Source organism: Salvelinus fontinalis, chromosome 16 (assembly GCF_029448725.1).
Source record: "Salvelinus fontinalis isolate EN_2023a chromosome 16, ASM2944872v1, whole genome shotgun sequence".
Classification (NCBI taxonomy): Eukaryota; Metazoa; Chordata; class Actinopteri; order Salmoniformes; family Salmonidae; genus Salvelinus; species Salvelinus fontinalis.
The window spans coordinates 2,285,830-2,304,663 of record NC_074680.1 but is presented as its reverse complement, the minus strand read 5'-3'; the positions used below and the strand labels follow the sequence as shown (position 1 = coordinate 2,304,663).

Genomic DNA, 18,834 nt, shown 5'->3' with positions numbered 1-18,834 from the left:
TGACATTGTTTTGATGCCTTGTATATGGCTGACATTGGTAGATGCCTTGTATATGGCTGACATTGGTAGATGCCTTGTATATGGCTGACATTGGTAAATGCCTTGTATATGGCTGACATTGTTTTGATGTCTTGTATATGGCTGACATTGGTAGATGCCTTGTATATGGCTGACATTGGTAGATGCCTTGTATATGGCTGATATTGTTTTGATGTCTTGTATATGGCTGACATTGGTAGATGCCTTGTATATGGCTGACATTGGTAGATGTCTTGTATATGGCTGACATTGGTAGATGCCTTGTATATGGCTGACATTGGTAGATGTCTTGCATATGGCTGACATTGGTAGATGCCTTGTATATGGCTGACATTGGTTTGATGCCTTGTATATGGCTGACATTGGTAGATGCCTTGTATATATGGCTGACATTGGTAGATGTCTTGTATATGGCTGACATTGGTAGATGCCTTGTATATGGCTGACATTGGTAGATGTCTTGTATATGGCTGACATTGGTAGATGCCTTGTATATGGCTGACATTGGTAGATGCCTTGTATATGGCTGACATTGGTAGATGTCTTGTATATGGCTGACATTGGTAGATGCCTTGTATATGGCTGACATTGGTAGATGCCTTGTATATGGCTGACATTGGTAGATGCCTTGTATATGGCTGACATTGGTAGATGCCTTGTATATGGCTGACATTGGTAGATGCCTTGTATATATGGCTGACATTGGTAGATGTCTTGTATATGGCTGACATTGGTAGATGCCTTGTATATGGCTGACATTGGTAGATGCCTTGTATATGGCTGACATTGGTAGATGCCTTGTATATGGCTGACATTGGTAGATGCCTTGTATATGGCTGACATTGGTAGATGCCTTGTATATGGCTGACATTGGTAGATGCCTTGTATATGGCTGACATTGGTAGATGCCTTGTATATGGCTGACATTGGTAGATGCCTTGTATATGGCTGACATTGGTAGATGTCTTGTATATGGCTGACATTGGTAGATGTCTTGTATATGGCTGACATTGGTAGATGCCTTGTATATGGCTGACATCGGTAGATGCCTTGTATATGGCTGACATTGGTAGATGTCTTGTATATGGCTGACATTGGTAGATGCCTTGTATATGGCTGACATTGGTAGATGCCTTGCATATGGCTGACATAACCATGTCCATTTAACGTTAAATGATTCAAATACAATCGGTAGCATGAAATTGAACTCGAGGCTTAAGTCATTTCACAAGATAGTACAGCACAGCCTGTCCTTATTCAAGTGGCTATCGAATGCACTTCTGAATAACAACAATACACGTTAAGGTTTTTGTATGCCGCATTTCAATATCCCAATAAGAGGAACGACGTCAACTGCATAAACACAAAAGCGTAGGTGAAGATACTCTCTTAACCGAATCAATGCGTGAGGAAGAGTGGTGAGGACCAGACATGAAAGTATTTCAGTCCGAGCGAACTAGCGTACAAACGAACGTACAATAGCTGCAGCCCATGTATAGGCAAGTACATACATGGGTGTCAGTGGAGTAGCTATGAAGTATAGTATCTCTCTCTGGATTGGCTGGTCTGTTTGAAAAGAGAGAGAAAGGTATAACGTCATAGCTCTGAGGGGATAAAAAATATTCAGTTTCTCCCAGAATGTATTAGATCCTGGAGCTACCGCAGCCCTCCAAGGAGAGAGAAAAGGAGAGAGAAAAGGAGAGAGGGAAATGAGATATCAAACGTCTCTCTCAAGTCCCACTCTCTTTCCTTCTCTCTTTGAGGCTCCGCCAGCAAGACTGACTGGGAGGCGAGAGAGAGAAATCAGGAGCGGAGAGGAGGATGAGGGGAGAAGAAGGGAGAGAGCGAGAGCGAGAATGAGGAGAGAGTAAAAGGAAAGAGAAAACGTTTTCTTTGCCGGGTCAGCTTCAAGGGAAAAGGGGGACAGAAAGCCAGGGCCAAAGTGGAACGAGAACACAAGCAACAGAGCCACAGGCATAGGGAACACACACAGACATACAGGGAGCTCCAAAGGTTCACTTGTATGTGTATTGAAGTAGTCAACGGATTAGTATTTGGTCCCATATTCATAGCATGCAATGATTACATCAAGCTTGTGACTCAACAAACTTGTTGGATCCTCTTGCTGTTTGTATTGTGTTTCAGATTATTTTGTGCCCAATAGAAATGAATGGTGATTAATGTATTGTGTCATTTTGGAGTCACTTTTATTGTAAATAAGAATATAATATGTTTCTGAACACTTCTACATGAATGTGGACGCTACCATGATTATGGATAGTCCTGAATGAATCGTGAATAATGATGAGTGAGAAAGTTACAGATGCCCAAATACAGTACCCCCAAGACATGCTAACCTCTCACCATTACAATAACAGGGGAGGTTAGCATTTTTGGGGGGCATGATATTTGTGCGTTAAACTTTCACACTTTCTCATTATTATTCGCGATTCATTCAGGACTATCCGTAACCATGGTAGCGTCCACATTAATGTAGAAGTGCTTATGTAATCATTGCGTGTTAAGAATATGGGTACAAATACTCAACTTTTCACCGCTTTAAATACACATTAGTGAATTTGTTCCGACACTTTTGGTCTAAACGGTTTACCCAACACGGATGAGTATACCTCAAATTAAAGCTGGCAGTGCTGGAGTAGAGCCAAAACAACAAGAAATGTCTCACTGTCCCAATACTTTCGGAGCTCGCACGCACGCACGCAAAGTCAGAAGGCCCAAAGTCAACACGAAAATACTACACTCAAGCGAGCATGCATAAACATACAAACATGAACTAGCTTGAGACTAAAGCTATTGAGGTAAATACGGAATGTGCGTAATCTGCGATGTTCTACGGAATCTACGCTACGTTGTTCGGGCTCAACCTTTTTCCTCAAAGGGCCAGATATGTCCAAATGATAGTAGGGTCTGCTGTGCAGCCCTATTCTCCTACATCTCTCCTCCCCAGCGCCACACGCTCCCCCTTTCCCCGCTCTCCTCTTTCATGCCTTTAGCCTCTTTCTGTCCATTCTCCTCACTCAACTGGCCGAGGAGGGCGCCAAACGCCACTGCAGCCTGGTCTAGCACATGGGCAAGGTCAAGCCTGTGAACGCACAGACACAGACACACATAGCTGAGCTGGCATGCTTCTCCTCTTGGTTGTTAGTAGGGTGGATGCGAGCATTCTCAACCTCATTGAAAATAAATATAGCACATTTTCAAATATGTTACTGCAATTGCAATTCAATTCACTTCCTGAATTGATGGGAATGGAAATTTAGTTGACGAATGACCCCGACCCTGGTGGTCTATAGCACTGTCAGAGAGTACTTCAATGTAGTGTGGAGAGTGCAGGGGACTAACTCATAAACAAATAATCTTTAAATGTAAAAAAAAAAAAATCCTACTTTATTGTATTCACTAGTCAGAATAAGAAATCTCAATTGGTGGGAATGAAATGGAACAAGTCACATCCACTAGATTGCTCTGAGTTTTAATTGATGAAAAGTTATCCTCCATATTAAATTTGTCTGTAGCAAAGTGATGAAATCTGTTGGTATCATCAGAAAGATAGTGGTTTGGTTCATCAGGCTTGCTTCCTAAGTCTATAATATTGCTTATTTTGCTCATCTCTCATTTACTGTAATATTGTCTGGCCCAGTATATATGCCTCCTACCTACACAAATTACTCATCATACAAAATAAATGTGCAAGACTAACCTTCTCTAATTATCTGGCTCCATCCGCACCTTCGTTTAAGAAACGCAATATCTTGTCTATTTACGACATGAATATATGCCAATTATACACTTTCATCTACAAATACTCATAGCTCCCAGACAAAGCCCTTCAATTGATTCTTCCAGGTTAATTCTGAAATCCAACTACATAAAACAAGACACTGCGATAACCTTCACCCTCCCCACTGCCGCACCTCATATAGTCAATTCTCTATCAGATACAGATGTACCATAATCTGGAATTCTTATCTTCACATTGCCAAAACCTCATCATCCCTCAATAACGTCAAGTTAAGACTGGGGGTCAGCCCGATGAACCTAACTACCCAATAATCCTCTCCAAGTAGCCTAACTCTCACACACAATCAAACATTGTTTGCGAGACAGAGCAGGAGATAGAGCGCGAGACAGAGAGTGAGACAGAGTGCGAGAGAGCGCGAGTGCGAGACAGAGCGCGAGAGAGAGTGAGACAGAGTGCGAGAGAGCGCGAGTGCGAGACAGAGCGCGAGAGAGAGTGAGACAGAGTGCGAGAGAGCGCGAGTGCGAGACAGAGCGCGAGAGAGAGTGAGACAGAGAGTGAGACAGAGCGAGTGCGAGACAGAGTGCGAGACAGAGCGCCAACGCGAGACGGAGTGCGAGACAGAGCGCCAGCGCGAGACAGAGCGCGAGTGCGAGACAGAGCGCGAGACAGTGCGCGAGACAGTGCGCGAGACAGTGCGCGAGACAGTGCGCGAGACAGTGCGCGAGACAGTGCGCGAGACAGTGCGCGAGACAGTGCGCGAGACAGAGAAGGGGAACGAAAGATGGAGGAAAGTAGAAAGAGCTAGAGAGAATAGATGACCAAAAGGGAGACAGTGAGAGAAAGAGACAGCTAGAGATAAAGAGAGAAGGGAAAGAGAGAAAATGGAGGACAGGAGAAACAGTGTGACGAGAAGTAAAAAAAGGGAGACAAAGAGTGCGGGGGTGTAGACCGAGAGAGTGAGGAAAGTCGAGGGAGAGGAGGGATGAAAAGAGACAGAGATAGAGGGGGCAGAGGCCCCTTAACCTGGTATGACAGGGAGTGCGCTCGTAAATAACCATCTCCAGAGATTATTCCAAGCACGAACGGCCAGACCAGGCCGGCTAGAGGGGGGCATGGGGTCAAGAGAGGGGATGTTTACATACCTGACACTCTGCCCTGACACACACATGCACACACACACAAACTCAACTCATGTACAGTACACATATGCACACACTTACGAACACTCAGATGTACAAACATACATGCGAATTAAGCAAGTACACACACACGCGCACACACACACACACACACACACACACACACGCACGCACACATTTACGCACACACACACACACACACAGTCACTCTCAGCCCCAGACACTGACTATGTGTCATCTATCTCTTTTTGTTCTTCTTCTTTCTTTTTAAAGGAACACATGAGTCCAGACACTGGCGTGTCGAATTATACATTGGTGACATCATGCGCTGCGGTTTTCACAATGCATTTTTGTTTATCTTCTTCTTACGCCTTACATGCTCTCTCCATCTGCATCCTACAAGTCTGTCTCATCTAGTCAAGTTATGGAGGAGATTTGGGGCCAACTGTCTGGCAGTAATGGTCAGAAATGCCAATCGGAACATCTTACTCCAGCCAGGAGAAAGGGCTCCTCTAGAGCCTGGTTCTCTTCAAGGTTTCGTCCTACTTATAAGGAGTTTTTGCTTGCCACTGTCACATTGGCTTGCTCTTAAAGGCCCAGGGCAGTCAAAAATGCTATTTTGCTATGTTTTATACATACAGAAAGTATTCACATCCCTAGACTTTTTCCACATTTTGTTGTTACAGCCTGAATTTAGGATGGTTTAAATTTGCCTCAAAGAAGGGCACCTATTGGTAGATGGGTAAAAATTAAAAAAAGCAGACATTGAATATCCCTTATTAATTACCCCTGAGTCAATACATGTTAGAATCACCTTTGGCAGCGATTCCAACTGTGAGTCTTTCTGGGTAAGTCTCTAAGAGCTTTGCACACCTGGATTGTACAATATTTGCATATTAATATTAGTTTAATTCTTCAATATACATTACCGTTCAAAAGTTTGGGGTCACTTAGAAATGTCCTTATTTATGAAAGAAAAGCAATTTTTTGTCCATTAAAATAACATCAAATTGATCAGAAATACAGTGTAGACATTGTTAATGTTGTAAATGACTATTATAGCTGGGAACTGCTGATTTTTTTATGGAATATCTACATATTATAGATATGGCGTACAGAGGCCCATTATCACCAACCATTACTCCTGTTTTCCAATGGCACGTTGTGTTAGCTAATCCAAGTTTATAATTTTAAAAAGCTCAAAAAGATCATGAGAAAACCCTTTTGCAATTATGTTAGCACAGCTGAAAACTGTTGTCCTGATTAAAGAAGCAATAAAACAGTGTGTGAAGGATACTGTATATATATATATATATATATATATTTTGGACATTTTCACTTTGGGGTGTACTCACTTTTGTTGCCAGCGGTTTAGACATTAATGGCTGTGTGTTGAGTTATTTTGAGAGGACAGCAAATTTACACTGTTATACAAGCTGTACACTCACTACTTTACATTGTAGCAAAGTGTAATTTCTTCAGTGTTATCACATGAAAAGATATACTCAAATATTTACAAAAATGTGAGGGGTGTACTCACTTTTGTGATATACTGTATATGCTGATGAGTTTAAGAAGAAAGGTCTTTGTTTCTGGCCATTTTGAGCCTGTAATCGAACCCACAAATGCTGATGCTCCAGATACTCAACTAGTCTAAAGAAGGACAGTTTTATTGCTTCATTAATCAGAACAACAGTTTTCAGCTGTGCTCACATAATTGCAAAAGGGTTTTCTCATGATCAGTTAACTTTTTAAAATTATAAACTTGGATACTGTATATCAGTATCCTTCACACACTGAAGGAACCTATAGGCCTTCAGTGTGTGACAGGTTAGTACAGGGGTGAACCTATAGGCCTTCAGTGTGTGACAGGTTAGTACAGGGGTGAACCTATAGGTCTTCAGTGTGTGACAGGTTAGTACAGTGGCTAACCTATAGGACTTCAGTGTGTGACAGGTTAGTACAGTGGTGAACCTATAGGCCTTCAGTGGTGAACCTATAGGCCTTCAGTGTGTGACAGGTTAGTACAGTGGTGAACCTATAGGCCTTCAGTGGTGAACCTATAGGCCTTCAGTGTGTGACAGGTTAGTACAGTGGTGAACCTATAGGTCTTCAGTGTGTGACAGGTTAGTACAGTGGTGAACCTATAGGTCTTCAGTGTGTGACAGATTAGTACAGTGGTGAACCTATAGGTCTTCAGTGTGTGACAGGTTAGTACAGTGGTGAACCTATAGGCCTTCAGTGTGTGACAGGTTAGTACAGTGGTGAACCTATAGGCCTTCAGTGTGTGACAGGTTAGTACAGTGGTGAACCTATAGGTCTTCAGTATGTGACAGGTTAGTACAGTGTTGAACCTATAGGCCTTCAGTGTGTGACAGGTTAGTACAGTGGTGAACCTATAGGCCTTCAGTGTGTGACAGGTTAGTACAGTGGTGAACCTATAGGTCTTCAGTGTGACACAGGTTAGTACAGTGGTGAACCTATAGGCCTTCAGTGTGTGACAGGTTAGTACAGTGGTGAACCAATGGGTCTTCAGTGTGACACAGGTTAGTACAGTGGTGAACCTATAGGCCTTCAGTGTGTGACAGGTTAGTACAGTGGTGAACCTATAGGTCTTCAGTGTGTGACAGGTTAGTACAGTGGTGAACCTATAGGCCTTCAGTGTGTGACAGGTTAGTACAGTGGTAAACCAATGGGTCTTCAGTGTGACACAGGTTAGTACAGTGGTGAACCTATAGGCCTTCAGTGTGTGACAGGTTAGTACAGTGGTGAACCAATGGGTCTTCAGTGTGACACAGGTTAGTACAGTGGTGAACCTATAGGCCTTCAGTGTGTGACAGGTTAGTACAGTGGTGAACCTATAGGTCTTCAGTGTGTGACAGGTTAGTACAGTGGTGAACCTATAGGCCTTCAGTGTGTGACAGGTTAGTACAGTGGTGAACATATAGACCTTCAGTGTGTGACAGGTTAGTACAGTGGTGAACCTATAGGTCTTCAGTGTGTGACAGGTTAGTACAGTGGTGAACCTATAGGTCTTCAGTGTGTGACAGGTTAGTACAGTGGTGAACCTATAGGTCTTCAGTGTGTGACAGGTTAGTACAGTGGTGAACCTATAGGCCTTCAGTGTGTGACAGGTTAGTACAGTGGTGAACATATAGACCTTCAGTGTGTGACAGGTTAGTACAGTGGTGAACCTATAGGTCTTCAGTGTGTGACAGGTTAGTACAGTGGTGAACCTATAGGCCTTCAGTGTGTGACAGGTTAGTACAGTGGTGAACCTATAGGCCTTCAGTATGTGACAGGTTAGTACAGTGGTGAACCCATAGGCCTTCAGTATGTGACAGGTTAGTACAGTGGTGAACCTATAGGTCTTCAGTGTGTGACAGGTTAGTACAGTGGTGAACCTATAGGTCTTCAGTGTGTGACAGGTTAGTACAGTGGTGAACCTATAGGCCTTCAGTGTGTGACAGGTTAGTACAGTGGTGAACCTATAGACCTTCAGTGTGTGACAGGTTAGTACAGTGGTGAACCTATAGATCTTCAGTGTGTGACAGGTTAGTACAGTGGTGAACCTATAGGCCTTCAGTGTGTGACAGATTAGTACAGTGGTGATCCTATAGGCCTTCAGTGTGTGACAGGTTAGTACAGTGGTGAACCTATAGACCTTCAGTGTGTGACAGGTTAGTACAGTGGTGAACCTATAGGCCTTCAGTGTGTGACAGGCTAGTACAGTGGTGAACCTATAGGCCTTCAGTGTGTGTGACAGGTTAGTACAGTGGTGAACCTATAGGCCTTCAGTGTGTGACAGGTTAGTACAGTGGTGAACCTATAGACCTTCAGTGTGTGACAGGTTTGTACAGTGGTGAACCTATAGGTCTTCAGTGTGACACAGGTTAGTACAGTGTTGAACCTATAGGCCTTCAGTGTGTGACAGGTTAGTACAGTGGTGAACCTATAGGCCTTCAGTATGTGACAGGTTAGTACAGTGGTGAACCCATAGGCCTTCAGTATGTGACAGGTTAGTACAGTGGTGAACCTATAGGTCTTCAGTGTGTGACAGGTTAGTACAGTGGTGAACCTATAGGTCTTCAGTGTGTGACAGGTTAGTACAGTGGTGAACCTATAGGCCTTCAGTGTGTGACAGGTTAGTACAGTGGTGAACCTATAGACCTTCAGTGTGTGACAGGTTAGTACAGTGGTGAACCTATAGATCTTCAGTGTGTGACAGGTTAGTACAGTGGTGAACCTATAGGCCTTCAGTGTGTGACAGATTAGTACAGTGGTGATCCTATAGGCCTTCAGTGTGTGACAGGTTAGTACAGTGGTGAACCTATAGACCTTCAGTGTGTGACAGGTTAGTACAGTGGTGAACCTATAGGCCTTCAGTGTGTGACAGGCTAGTACAGTGGTGAACCTATAGGCCTTCAGTGTGTGTGACAGGTTAGTACAGTGGTGAACCTATAGGCCTTCAGTGTGTGACAGGTTAGTACAGTGGTGAACCTATAGACCTTCAGTGTGTGACAGGTTAGTACAGTGGTGAACCTATAGGTCTTCAGTGTGACACAGGTTAGTACAGTGGTGAACCTATAGGTCTTCAGTGTGACACAGGTTAGTACAGTGGTGATCCTATAGGTCTTCAGTATGTGACAGGTTAGTACAGTGGTGAACCTATAGGTCTTCAGTATGTGACAGGTTAGTACAGTGGTGAACCTATAGGTCTTCAGTGTGACACAGGTTAGTACAGTGGTGATCCTATAGGTCTTCAGTATGTGACAGGTTAGTACAGTGGTGAACCTATAGGTCTTCAGTGTGTGACAGGTTAGTACAGTGGTGAACATATAGGCCTTCAGTGTGTGACAGGTTAGTACAGTGGTGAACCCTATAGGTCTTCAGTGTGAAACAGGTTAGTACAGTGGTGAACCTATAGGTCTTCAGTGTGTGACAGGTTAGTACAGTGGTGAACCTATAGGTCTTCAGTGTGTGACAGGTTAGTACAGTGACAAACCTATAGGCCTTCAGTGTGTGACAGGTTAGTACAGTGGTGAACCTATAGGTCTTCAGTGTGTGACAGGTCAGTACAGTGGTGAACCTATAGGCCTTCAGTGTGTGACAGGTTAGTACAGTGGTGAACCTATAGGTCTTCAGTGTGTGACAGGTTCGTGATTCTGAAAGGACAGCCACCGTAATACCAGCGCACTCATGTAGGAGAGTGCCCTTTTTGTAAAACACAAAGGGCCAGTGGTGTAGTGGAGGGTAGGCTATACGCAGGTACAAGTGGTACACCCACTTATTTTTCAGTGGGCATTGTGTATACTCCCTTCTTAATCCCTACTGATGCGTATCAAAGTAGTGTAGTGGAGGTATATGATTGATCAATTACGTAGTACAATAGAGAAATCATCCACAGAGTAGCCTACACAATCGCAAAGCACATGAAACATGCGCACCGCACACGTAGCCTAGTTTCAGCGGAATATCATCTGCAGGCAGCAAGAGTGTGCAGCCCTCAACTGGTTCTGGCATGGAGCAGCTCACAGATGAATGACATCGGTAGCCGGTAGGGTAGGAAAGACGTTTAACTGATGATATCTACCGGTAAATGCTAACTTAGGTCACAATGGGTATGCAAACCAGGTATTAAAAACGTTTTGTCCTTAGTTTTGGTTAGTAGGCTATTTGTTCTGTGCAATTGTCATCATGCCCCTTTTGCATCAGTGGTGTAGACATTGATCGGCCTGGGTGGATCCATGTCTACACCATGAAAAAAATGAAAGGATAAAAAGAGTGTTATTTTGAAAGTGAAAATCTGAAAAATCTATAGGAAAACTTCCGAAAACATAATTTTTCACACAGGTTGCCTTTCCTTCCCTGGGCAAGCCGTTTGGGAACATTTTGGCAAAATTTGAATATACCAACTTCTCCAGGCGCCACAACAACACTGCATAGGGCCGATGGAAAGACAGCAGTCACACACAGCATGCTGTTAAAGGATAAGCGGTCTATAAACTCAGACATAATAAGCCGTTAGGTCCCAATCAAAAGAATGCAAAAACACAACCACTAAGCATTTCCCAATCTAAATGTACATCTATTACTTCCCTCTGCAAAAAAATATTTCACGTTTTCCACACACAAGTAACCTGTGACCTAAATTTATAAGTGGAACTGACAGCATTTGAACTACTTTGGAGATATGAAACTGACAATCATATCAGTCAAAAATATCCAATTCCCAGTTCATGCCGCAAAACCAACTTTATAAGAGGTTTTAAAAATAGGTTCTATTTGACTCAACGTTCCATGACGTACACTAAAGCATTGTTGGCAGAGTAGATGGATGCAGTTCAAGGCATGATTCATATAATTCACCAATACATTTCTTGGTAGTCCTATCAGGTTGTAAATTGGTTGCTATCAGGTTGTAAATCACAGCTGGCCTGGTACATTGTTTATTGCCTCCCTTTGGGATGCACTGTTTCAATGACTCAATATTCTGGACAAAATGTATCTAAGGCTGGGAACGTCAATATAATCAAACTAGCAAGGGCAATGATCACAAGTAAGTCATAATGTGGCTAACAGGCTAGCATATATATTTATGTAGCAAGCTAAAAACAGAGCCTAACGTTAGCTAGCTAGCTACTAGGAGGATGTCATGTCATGTCATTGGAGGAGTGGGTGAGTGACTGACTTTTCCCCCTCATATCATTTTTCGGTGGCTATACATATCTAGAGATGCAGGTGTCATTTGGTTAGCTAGCAAGAACTTGAATGACTGTTATCCTGTTAGCATATCTCTTGCATTCGCAAATTCATTCTGGCTATCTACTCAGAATTCAGAGCACTCTTGTCTGAGTGTGCCAGAGCGCAGAACAATTGATGAATTTATGAACGCGCAACACCTGCTGAATACGACCGGTGACAGTAAATGTAGACAAAGAAGTAATAATTGGTCAAGAACACTCTAGATCAAGCCTGGGAAACTCCAGTCCTCAGGGGCCTGATTGGTGTCACATGTTTGCCCCAGCCCCAGCTAACACACCTGACTCCAATAATCAACGAATCATGATCTTCAGTTTAGAATGCAATTAGTTAAAATCAGCTGTGTTTGCTAGGGATGGAGGAAAAGTGTGACACCAATCAGGCCCCGAGGACTGGAATTGCCCAGGCCTGCTCTAGATAACATGTAAACAGCCTAGCTACGGCGAGTACCATTGTCAGACTTCTCTCATTTGTGTCTGGAAGTAGCTAGCTAGCAAGCTAGCCAACTTTAGCAGTTAGCCTGGGTGCTTGGTTGGGACAAGCATGCATTGGCAGGCTAACTGCAGAAGGACGAGGAGGCTACAATTTCCCATCGTTTAACAGTGCAATTTTGACGGCCAACTGGCTGAAAAGGTTTGAGGGTTTATCTAATGTTCCTTTGTTAGATTTGAGCTCATCTTGCTCTGGCAAGCATTAGTTGTTGATCGTTGTTGTTGTTGATGTGCATAACTGAGGAAGAGAGAGCCTACCTTTTCATGGTTGTTTGATCAATAGGAATGTGACGTTCCCAAATGTAAGAGGACTCCTGTGGTATTTACATATTTGCAGAAAAGCATTCAGGTGTATTTTGTGGCTTTTGGCGAATGCCTTCTAATGCTCTAAAGTCACGCTGTTACTACTGCCTGTAAACACACAGTCCAGTTCAAAGTGAATGATGGCAGGCCTCTGTGGCAAATGGCTTGTTTTCATAAAGCCTACTGTATCTCTGATTGGCAATAGTGCACCGGTCTGTGTAGACTCCGGTCCTGGACAAGACAGATATTTTTTATTCGGTTTTATTTACTGCAGTGTCTATTAATTGTCCAAACGCACAGATGCTTTCCCACTATATAATTGCTATAGAATTTTCACAAATCCCTTAGTATACATAATTCCCGAAGAATTTATGAAAACGTGAAAATGACCATATCTGGTCGCTTGTCTTCTTTTTTTATTCATTCTTCTTGGGGGTGTATGTGAAATGATTTTAATATGATTTAATATTGCTACAATTTTGTAAGTTCCACTTTAAATGCAACATGTTTCACACAACATGGTTTTCAAAGAGATGGCTAACAGCAGCAAGCGCGCTGCAATGAAAAACACAGTTCCACTCACCAGATGATGTTCATTGAAACTTAACTAATTGTTGAAAGTTATTATTGAAAAGGGAGACGCTAACAAATTAGCAAAAACACCCTCTTTGGTAACACCTGCTGCAAACTAGCCCACAACAAAAGCTAGCTAGCTAGACCTTGGAAAAACTCCTGCTCGCTATTGCGCAGTGACCTGTTGGCCTTTTCCATGAGTTTTTGTAAAAACGGTCCCACCCATTAAGTCAAATTGTAATTGGTTGATTCCACTGTCACTCCCTAATACAGTTGACATCTGATGGCCTAGCCAATGGCTGACTTAGCTAGCCAAATTTATCTCCCCAGAGACCAGCAAAGAAAAATCCTGATGGGATAATTTTGTCTTCAGTGTTAACCCTTTCCTTTCCAACAAAAACAGAATAGATTCAATCAGAATATCATTGAAAATAATACTTTAATTATCATTATTATCATAATCATTATTTTAGAAATCCTTAAAACCTTTTCTGAAGGCGTAGAAGGGCAATTGTTCCGAACTGTGTTTGGGTTAGTAATCATTTGTAGAGTGGTTCCATTTTCCCTCAGCATGCATTTTTTCACTATTTTGAAAGTCTAAAGAATATTGTTCTGAAACATGTACACATAAATACTGGACATTTTGAACTCATTTTATGGTTATGTTTTGACAAAATTTCAATCATGGTCTTGAATTGGACTAAGTCTTGACTCGGTCTCGGAACCCCCCTCCGGTCTTGACTCTGACTCAATTTGCTCTGGTCTTGAATCGGTCTCGCTTTAGGTAGTCTCGAACACAACACTGGCGTCTTGTAAGCCCATGTGGGCTGTGCACCTGGTAGGTGTATGAAACTTAAATAAATAATATATGCCATTTAGCAGACACTCTTCAAAGTGACTTACAGTCATGCATGCATACTTCTACCTATGGGTGTCCCAAGGAATCAAACCAACAATCCTGGCGTTGCAAGCGCCATGGTCTACCAACTAAACCATACAGCACCAATGACCATATTAACTGATTCATACACTTACTGTTCAATGCTGGGGGACAGGTAGAGTTTAGGGAACACTTGGGTGGCCTCTGCGTCTTCAAAGCTGACGGAGAGAAGAGCCACGTCTTCCCCAGGGTCCAACGTTGTGTCCTGAGGGAGAGGGGGAGTTAGTACTCACAAATAAGTATCATTTCACTTTTCCATGACTGGTATTAGTGAATTCATCAAATCAATGAAAATCCTCCCCATACTGTAGGATATTTCGATTTAAAAAAAACAGCTGTGGTGAGCTGTACTTCAGTGTTGAGTCAAACTCAACAAGTCCAGTTTAGCCTAGCCTGCTTAGGCTCATTTCCCAGTCCAAGCCTGATTTAAGTACATCTGAGTGTATGTGTTTGAGATGGACACACAAAGAGAGAGGGCAAGAGAGAAAGAGAGAGAGAACGAGAAGAAGAAGGAAAGAGATAAGAGACGGGAGGAAACATCCGATTCGTTTCACGCCGAGCTGACTTCGACAGCTGCAGCCGAGTAGTGGCGCTGATGACTGGAAGTACCAATCAAATCATGTGAGAGAGAGAGAGAGAGAAGCCACCCGAAGCTGCTCTAGATGAGCCGATCATGCTGATCCATCTCTTCAAGGTTTTGATTTCCTCCCCCCGTTCCCTTTCTATATCTATCAGTCATTTTTCCTAGAGCTAGCCCCCCCTACCATTCTGGATCATCATTAGCAGGATCCGACATTAAGCGGCACTCACTGTTTGCGCTAAGCGAACGAGGGCTGGGGAGTTAATCAAATGTCTTACAGTCGGTTTGAAATCATCCATTTGTGCTAATCGCTGCCCTTCCCGGCAAGGGAATCTCCCTCACCACCATACGGTATGTGTTGAGGCGCGGCGCTACCAGTTTCCTAAGCCAGGCGTTTCAACGCGGCCAACCACGTAACCAAAGCAGGCACAATGAGGTCTGTCAAAGAGAAGATGCCTTTTCTTCGATAGATGTGAAACGGTTGAATGAGCCAAAGGCGGCTGTGTGCACTCCCTCATTGGGCAGTTTCTCAGAGTCAAAGCAGTTAATTGTATTTTGTGCAACCTAATTGCTATTGCGGTTGAGTTTGAATTAAAAGCGTTACGAATGAGGCTTGAGGGATTTGGGTACATGACTCCTTCCCATCAACGACTCCCTCTCTGGTCCTGAATGTGGATGGCCACCACACTGCCCAAGGACGTTGGGATTTCCATACCACTGGTTCAAGAGGGGGGGGGGAGGCTCAAAATGACCCATCTGAATTAGTCCCGGTGGCTCAGTTTTGGGACTTTGCCGTACCGGACTTTGTATTTCAGAAACAATATGAATAGAAATGTCAAGGGCCTCTGCAGGCAAGGAGAAAGTTCCCTTCCATCTAGCCCGGCCAGAAGAGTGCTGAACAACATATAACACTTCTTCCCAAATGATATTGGTGTGTGTGTGTGTGAGTATGTACCAACAGCCACAACAATGACGATGGCTGCCTCATGTCTCATCCTGTCCCTCTTGTCACAGCCAATAACATAGAGGGAGAAAGAAAGGGGGAGTAAAAGAAAATAGAGTGTCTGACATTCAAAGGCGGTTGCCTGATTGAATCAGCTTGGGTCAATATAGTGGATGTATGCGCCAGTAAGCATCGACGCTCCCTCTCCGAGTTGTACTTCTGAGCTACCGGGGTCGACTATCTGGGACGGACTAAGTAGACGGAAAGGTGAGGGAGGAGGAAGAATAAGATGAGGGGGGGGGGGGGGGGGAGTAAGGCATAGTCATTTCCCCCAGTTCTCACTGTCAAATTCAGGCCTCGTCTGTGGTGACCAAACGGATACTTTTTTTAAAGCAACGCTTGCGGAGAGAGAAGGAATGTACAGGAGGTGAGAGTTGGGGTGGGAAAGAACACCGGGTTCTTCTGCATGCGTAGCATCGCGCCACGGTCCTCGAGAGGCTTTTGTCTCAGACGGACAGTCAAAGAACCGCGTTTGGAGATGATTCACTTCGTCTCGTCCCAAAAAAAACAACAAGCAGCTGTCAAAAGACATATGACATCACGGAAACAGAAAACAACAAAAACGAAGGAGGACCCCGAACTCTTCTGTTTTCTTTTTACCGCTATCCACCACTATTAGTCTGCTGCAATATGCTGATACACACGTGTCTGCATGGGTACAATCCCTCTGTGCATCCACGCCTCCCTGCAGTTTTGGTTGCATAAATGTCCTCTTCCGTATAGGGCCAAAATCCTGACTTGCAATATGCATACAGAACTTCAGAACACATTCAGAACATACTGTAATGAGGTGTTCCAGGGACACCGGGATATCTCCAATCATGAGTTGGTGAGTGACAGAGGGGTGAAACTCACAATTTCAGCCTACATGACCTTACAAATGGCCCAACTACACCCACCTGAAGATGACTGGTGGGAAAGCTTAAAGCCTCGCAAATGGCAGTGCAGATGTCAAAGTCTGGCTGCGACCTCCGAGGTAGAATACTACATTTTGCCTTAGTTTGGGAGGCTATCTCTGAGCCTTGACTTACCGAACTAAGAGCTTAAGATCGGGTAATGTAAATGAAGTAAGAACAGGAAAAAACATTTGTAGAAAAATACACATTTATGTAAGAAAATATCTTTGAGAATGGGAGCTTTTAATGCTGACTGCAATGTGAATCCCCACAAACGAAAACAAGAGTCCCAAAGCGCTCCCCAAAAAACTAAATGCCTCTATGCGTTTATACACAGATTGTATGCTTTCTACAGCAATACCCTTCGGGCCAAGTGCTGCCTGCTTAAGTACAGAGCAGAAAAACTAAAAATTTTAAAAACCTTTCTCTCCTCAGGCCATAGGCAGGGCCTAATGAAGAACCTCTCCATGGGGAGTAATGAGTCTATAAAATGACCCCGGTTGAAGGACTGCGAGTGAGGGAGGGAGTCCTTAAGGGGGTGGGTGGACGGAGGCAGTTACTTACTGCACACCCGGGAGTATGTGAGTCAGCCCCAAAAACTGGGGTTGAGAGAGAGGGTGAAGGGTGTATGAATGTGTGTGTGTGTGTGTGTGTGTGTGTGTGTGTGTGGGGGGCTGCTCGAAGTCAAGCCTTCACGTGGCCACTACTCCACTGTTAGCCTTGCTCCCTCCTCTCTCATCCGTCTTTCTCTCTCTCCCATTCTTTTCTTCTTCTCGCTCCTTCCCTCTGTCTGTTGACGCCCTGTAGCATCTCCTCTCCGTGACGTGTGACAGGTTGGAGATGTGACAGCTGTCCTTACGCTAGACCATGTCCGGCCAAAGTCACAACACGCACGCACACACTAAACAGACAATGCTCTCGACAAGGGCGGTACGGAGGTAAGGACTATTGTCCGTCTTATTTGCCCATCTCCAAATGTCACGAGCACCGTCATGGGGCAGCTTGAGTGACACAGGGGTTATTCCGTAAGGATGAGGGCAGCTGCTGGGCTTGCTTTGAGATTCTCTGTCCATCTGTCTGGACACAGTGTTTCACCGCCACAACGCAACCTGCCAGTCAACATTCTTGGACGAAAGTAAAAAATCTTGAGGTCTACATTGAGAATGGTAATGAGCCGGGGGAAAAATGCAGCAAAACATGTAGGTGGGTGTCTGGGAGATTTTGAGGAGCTCTGACATTTCAGTTGGTGCTTAGAGCTAAATGGTTCCTTTGCATGAGGGACACTAACCAAGCAAAATCGGCCAATTCTGATCCCAGGCAGGATTTCGGGAAGCGGAGAATCAAAATCATCCATTGACGAGGATACTACAACTAATTACGCTGTTGCATGAGACTTCTACGTCCACTTTACAAATTGCCTACTATCAATGGGGTCGTCCATTATGCTGAGAGCTGATAACATCAATGTGCCATTAGATAGCAAAGCAGTGTCTTGTAGGGCAATTTTCATTCCATTTTCTTTCATTGCTTTGATGTCAAAATGACATTTTCTCATTCAGAGGAAGCACACGAGGGGATATTGGAAGATCGTTTCATAACCAAATGTTTCTGCATGCTTTTCACTGGGTTTTTCCAAGAATGGGTGAATAAGATGGAAGATACAAGGGCACCACCATAGCTTTATCATGTACAGCGTAGCACAGAAACACTCAATTAACATAAGTCTTCCTTAAAACAATCTTCTGTACAATTTAATTTATCAGAAAGGTTAGGTTATAATCCCATGCATATTCAAGAGACCTAGCATTCAACTGAATACAAAAGATGTCCAAGCAAGCAATGCAGAATGGAGACATGTTTTGTGTTGCCTGATGTAAGCTTTGTACCACAACGCCCAGAGGCGGAAAAGGGTATATCATTGGGTCAAGGTGGCTGTTGCCAATGCACGTCTCATCACATTAAATGTTCTGTTCTGACAGATTTAGGGGGGGAGTTGAGGATGTGAGATTGTTCCGAATGAAGTGTTACTGTGTGACAGAAGGGGGGGATTTTGTGAGGCCAGTGCAGTATGCTCTCTATGGTAAGATGTCCCCAAGCCTTCCCAAAGCTGCATACATATGCACAAATTGAGCAAAGGACAGTAGAGCCACAAATGCATGTGCCCGCGCACACACACAGATACAGAAACACACACAGACTATCCTACTCACGTTCTCTCTCTGACCCTGCCAGTAGACAATGCTGGAATGCATGTAAAAGGTGGAGACGGGTAAGGTCAACCATTAACCAGCCGGCTCCATGCCGTCATATTGCGTGCGGTGTGTAATGGCTTCACTCTGTCATGT

At 43.8% G+C, this 18,834-nt stretch overlaps 1 protein-coding gene across 1 annotated transcript in view; it reads right to left on the bottom strand.

The window, feature by feature from the left end:
• The window catches only part of babam2 (BRISC and BRCA1 A complex member 2), a 196,732-nt gene that overhangs the window by 51,175 nt on the left and 126,723 nt on the right, over positions 1–18,834 (bottom strand). Inside the window, exon 7 of the mRNA XM_055864136.1 lies at positions 14,106–14,215. Coding sequence (XP_055720111.1) covers positions 14,106–14,215 — 110 coding nt within the window. The remainder of the gene's footprint in view (positions 1–14,105; positions 14,216–18,834) is intronic.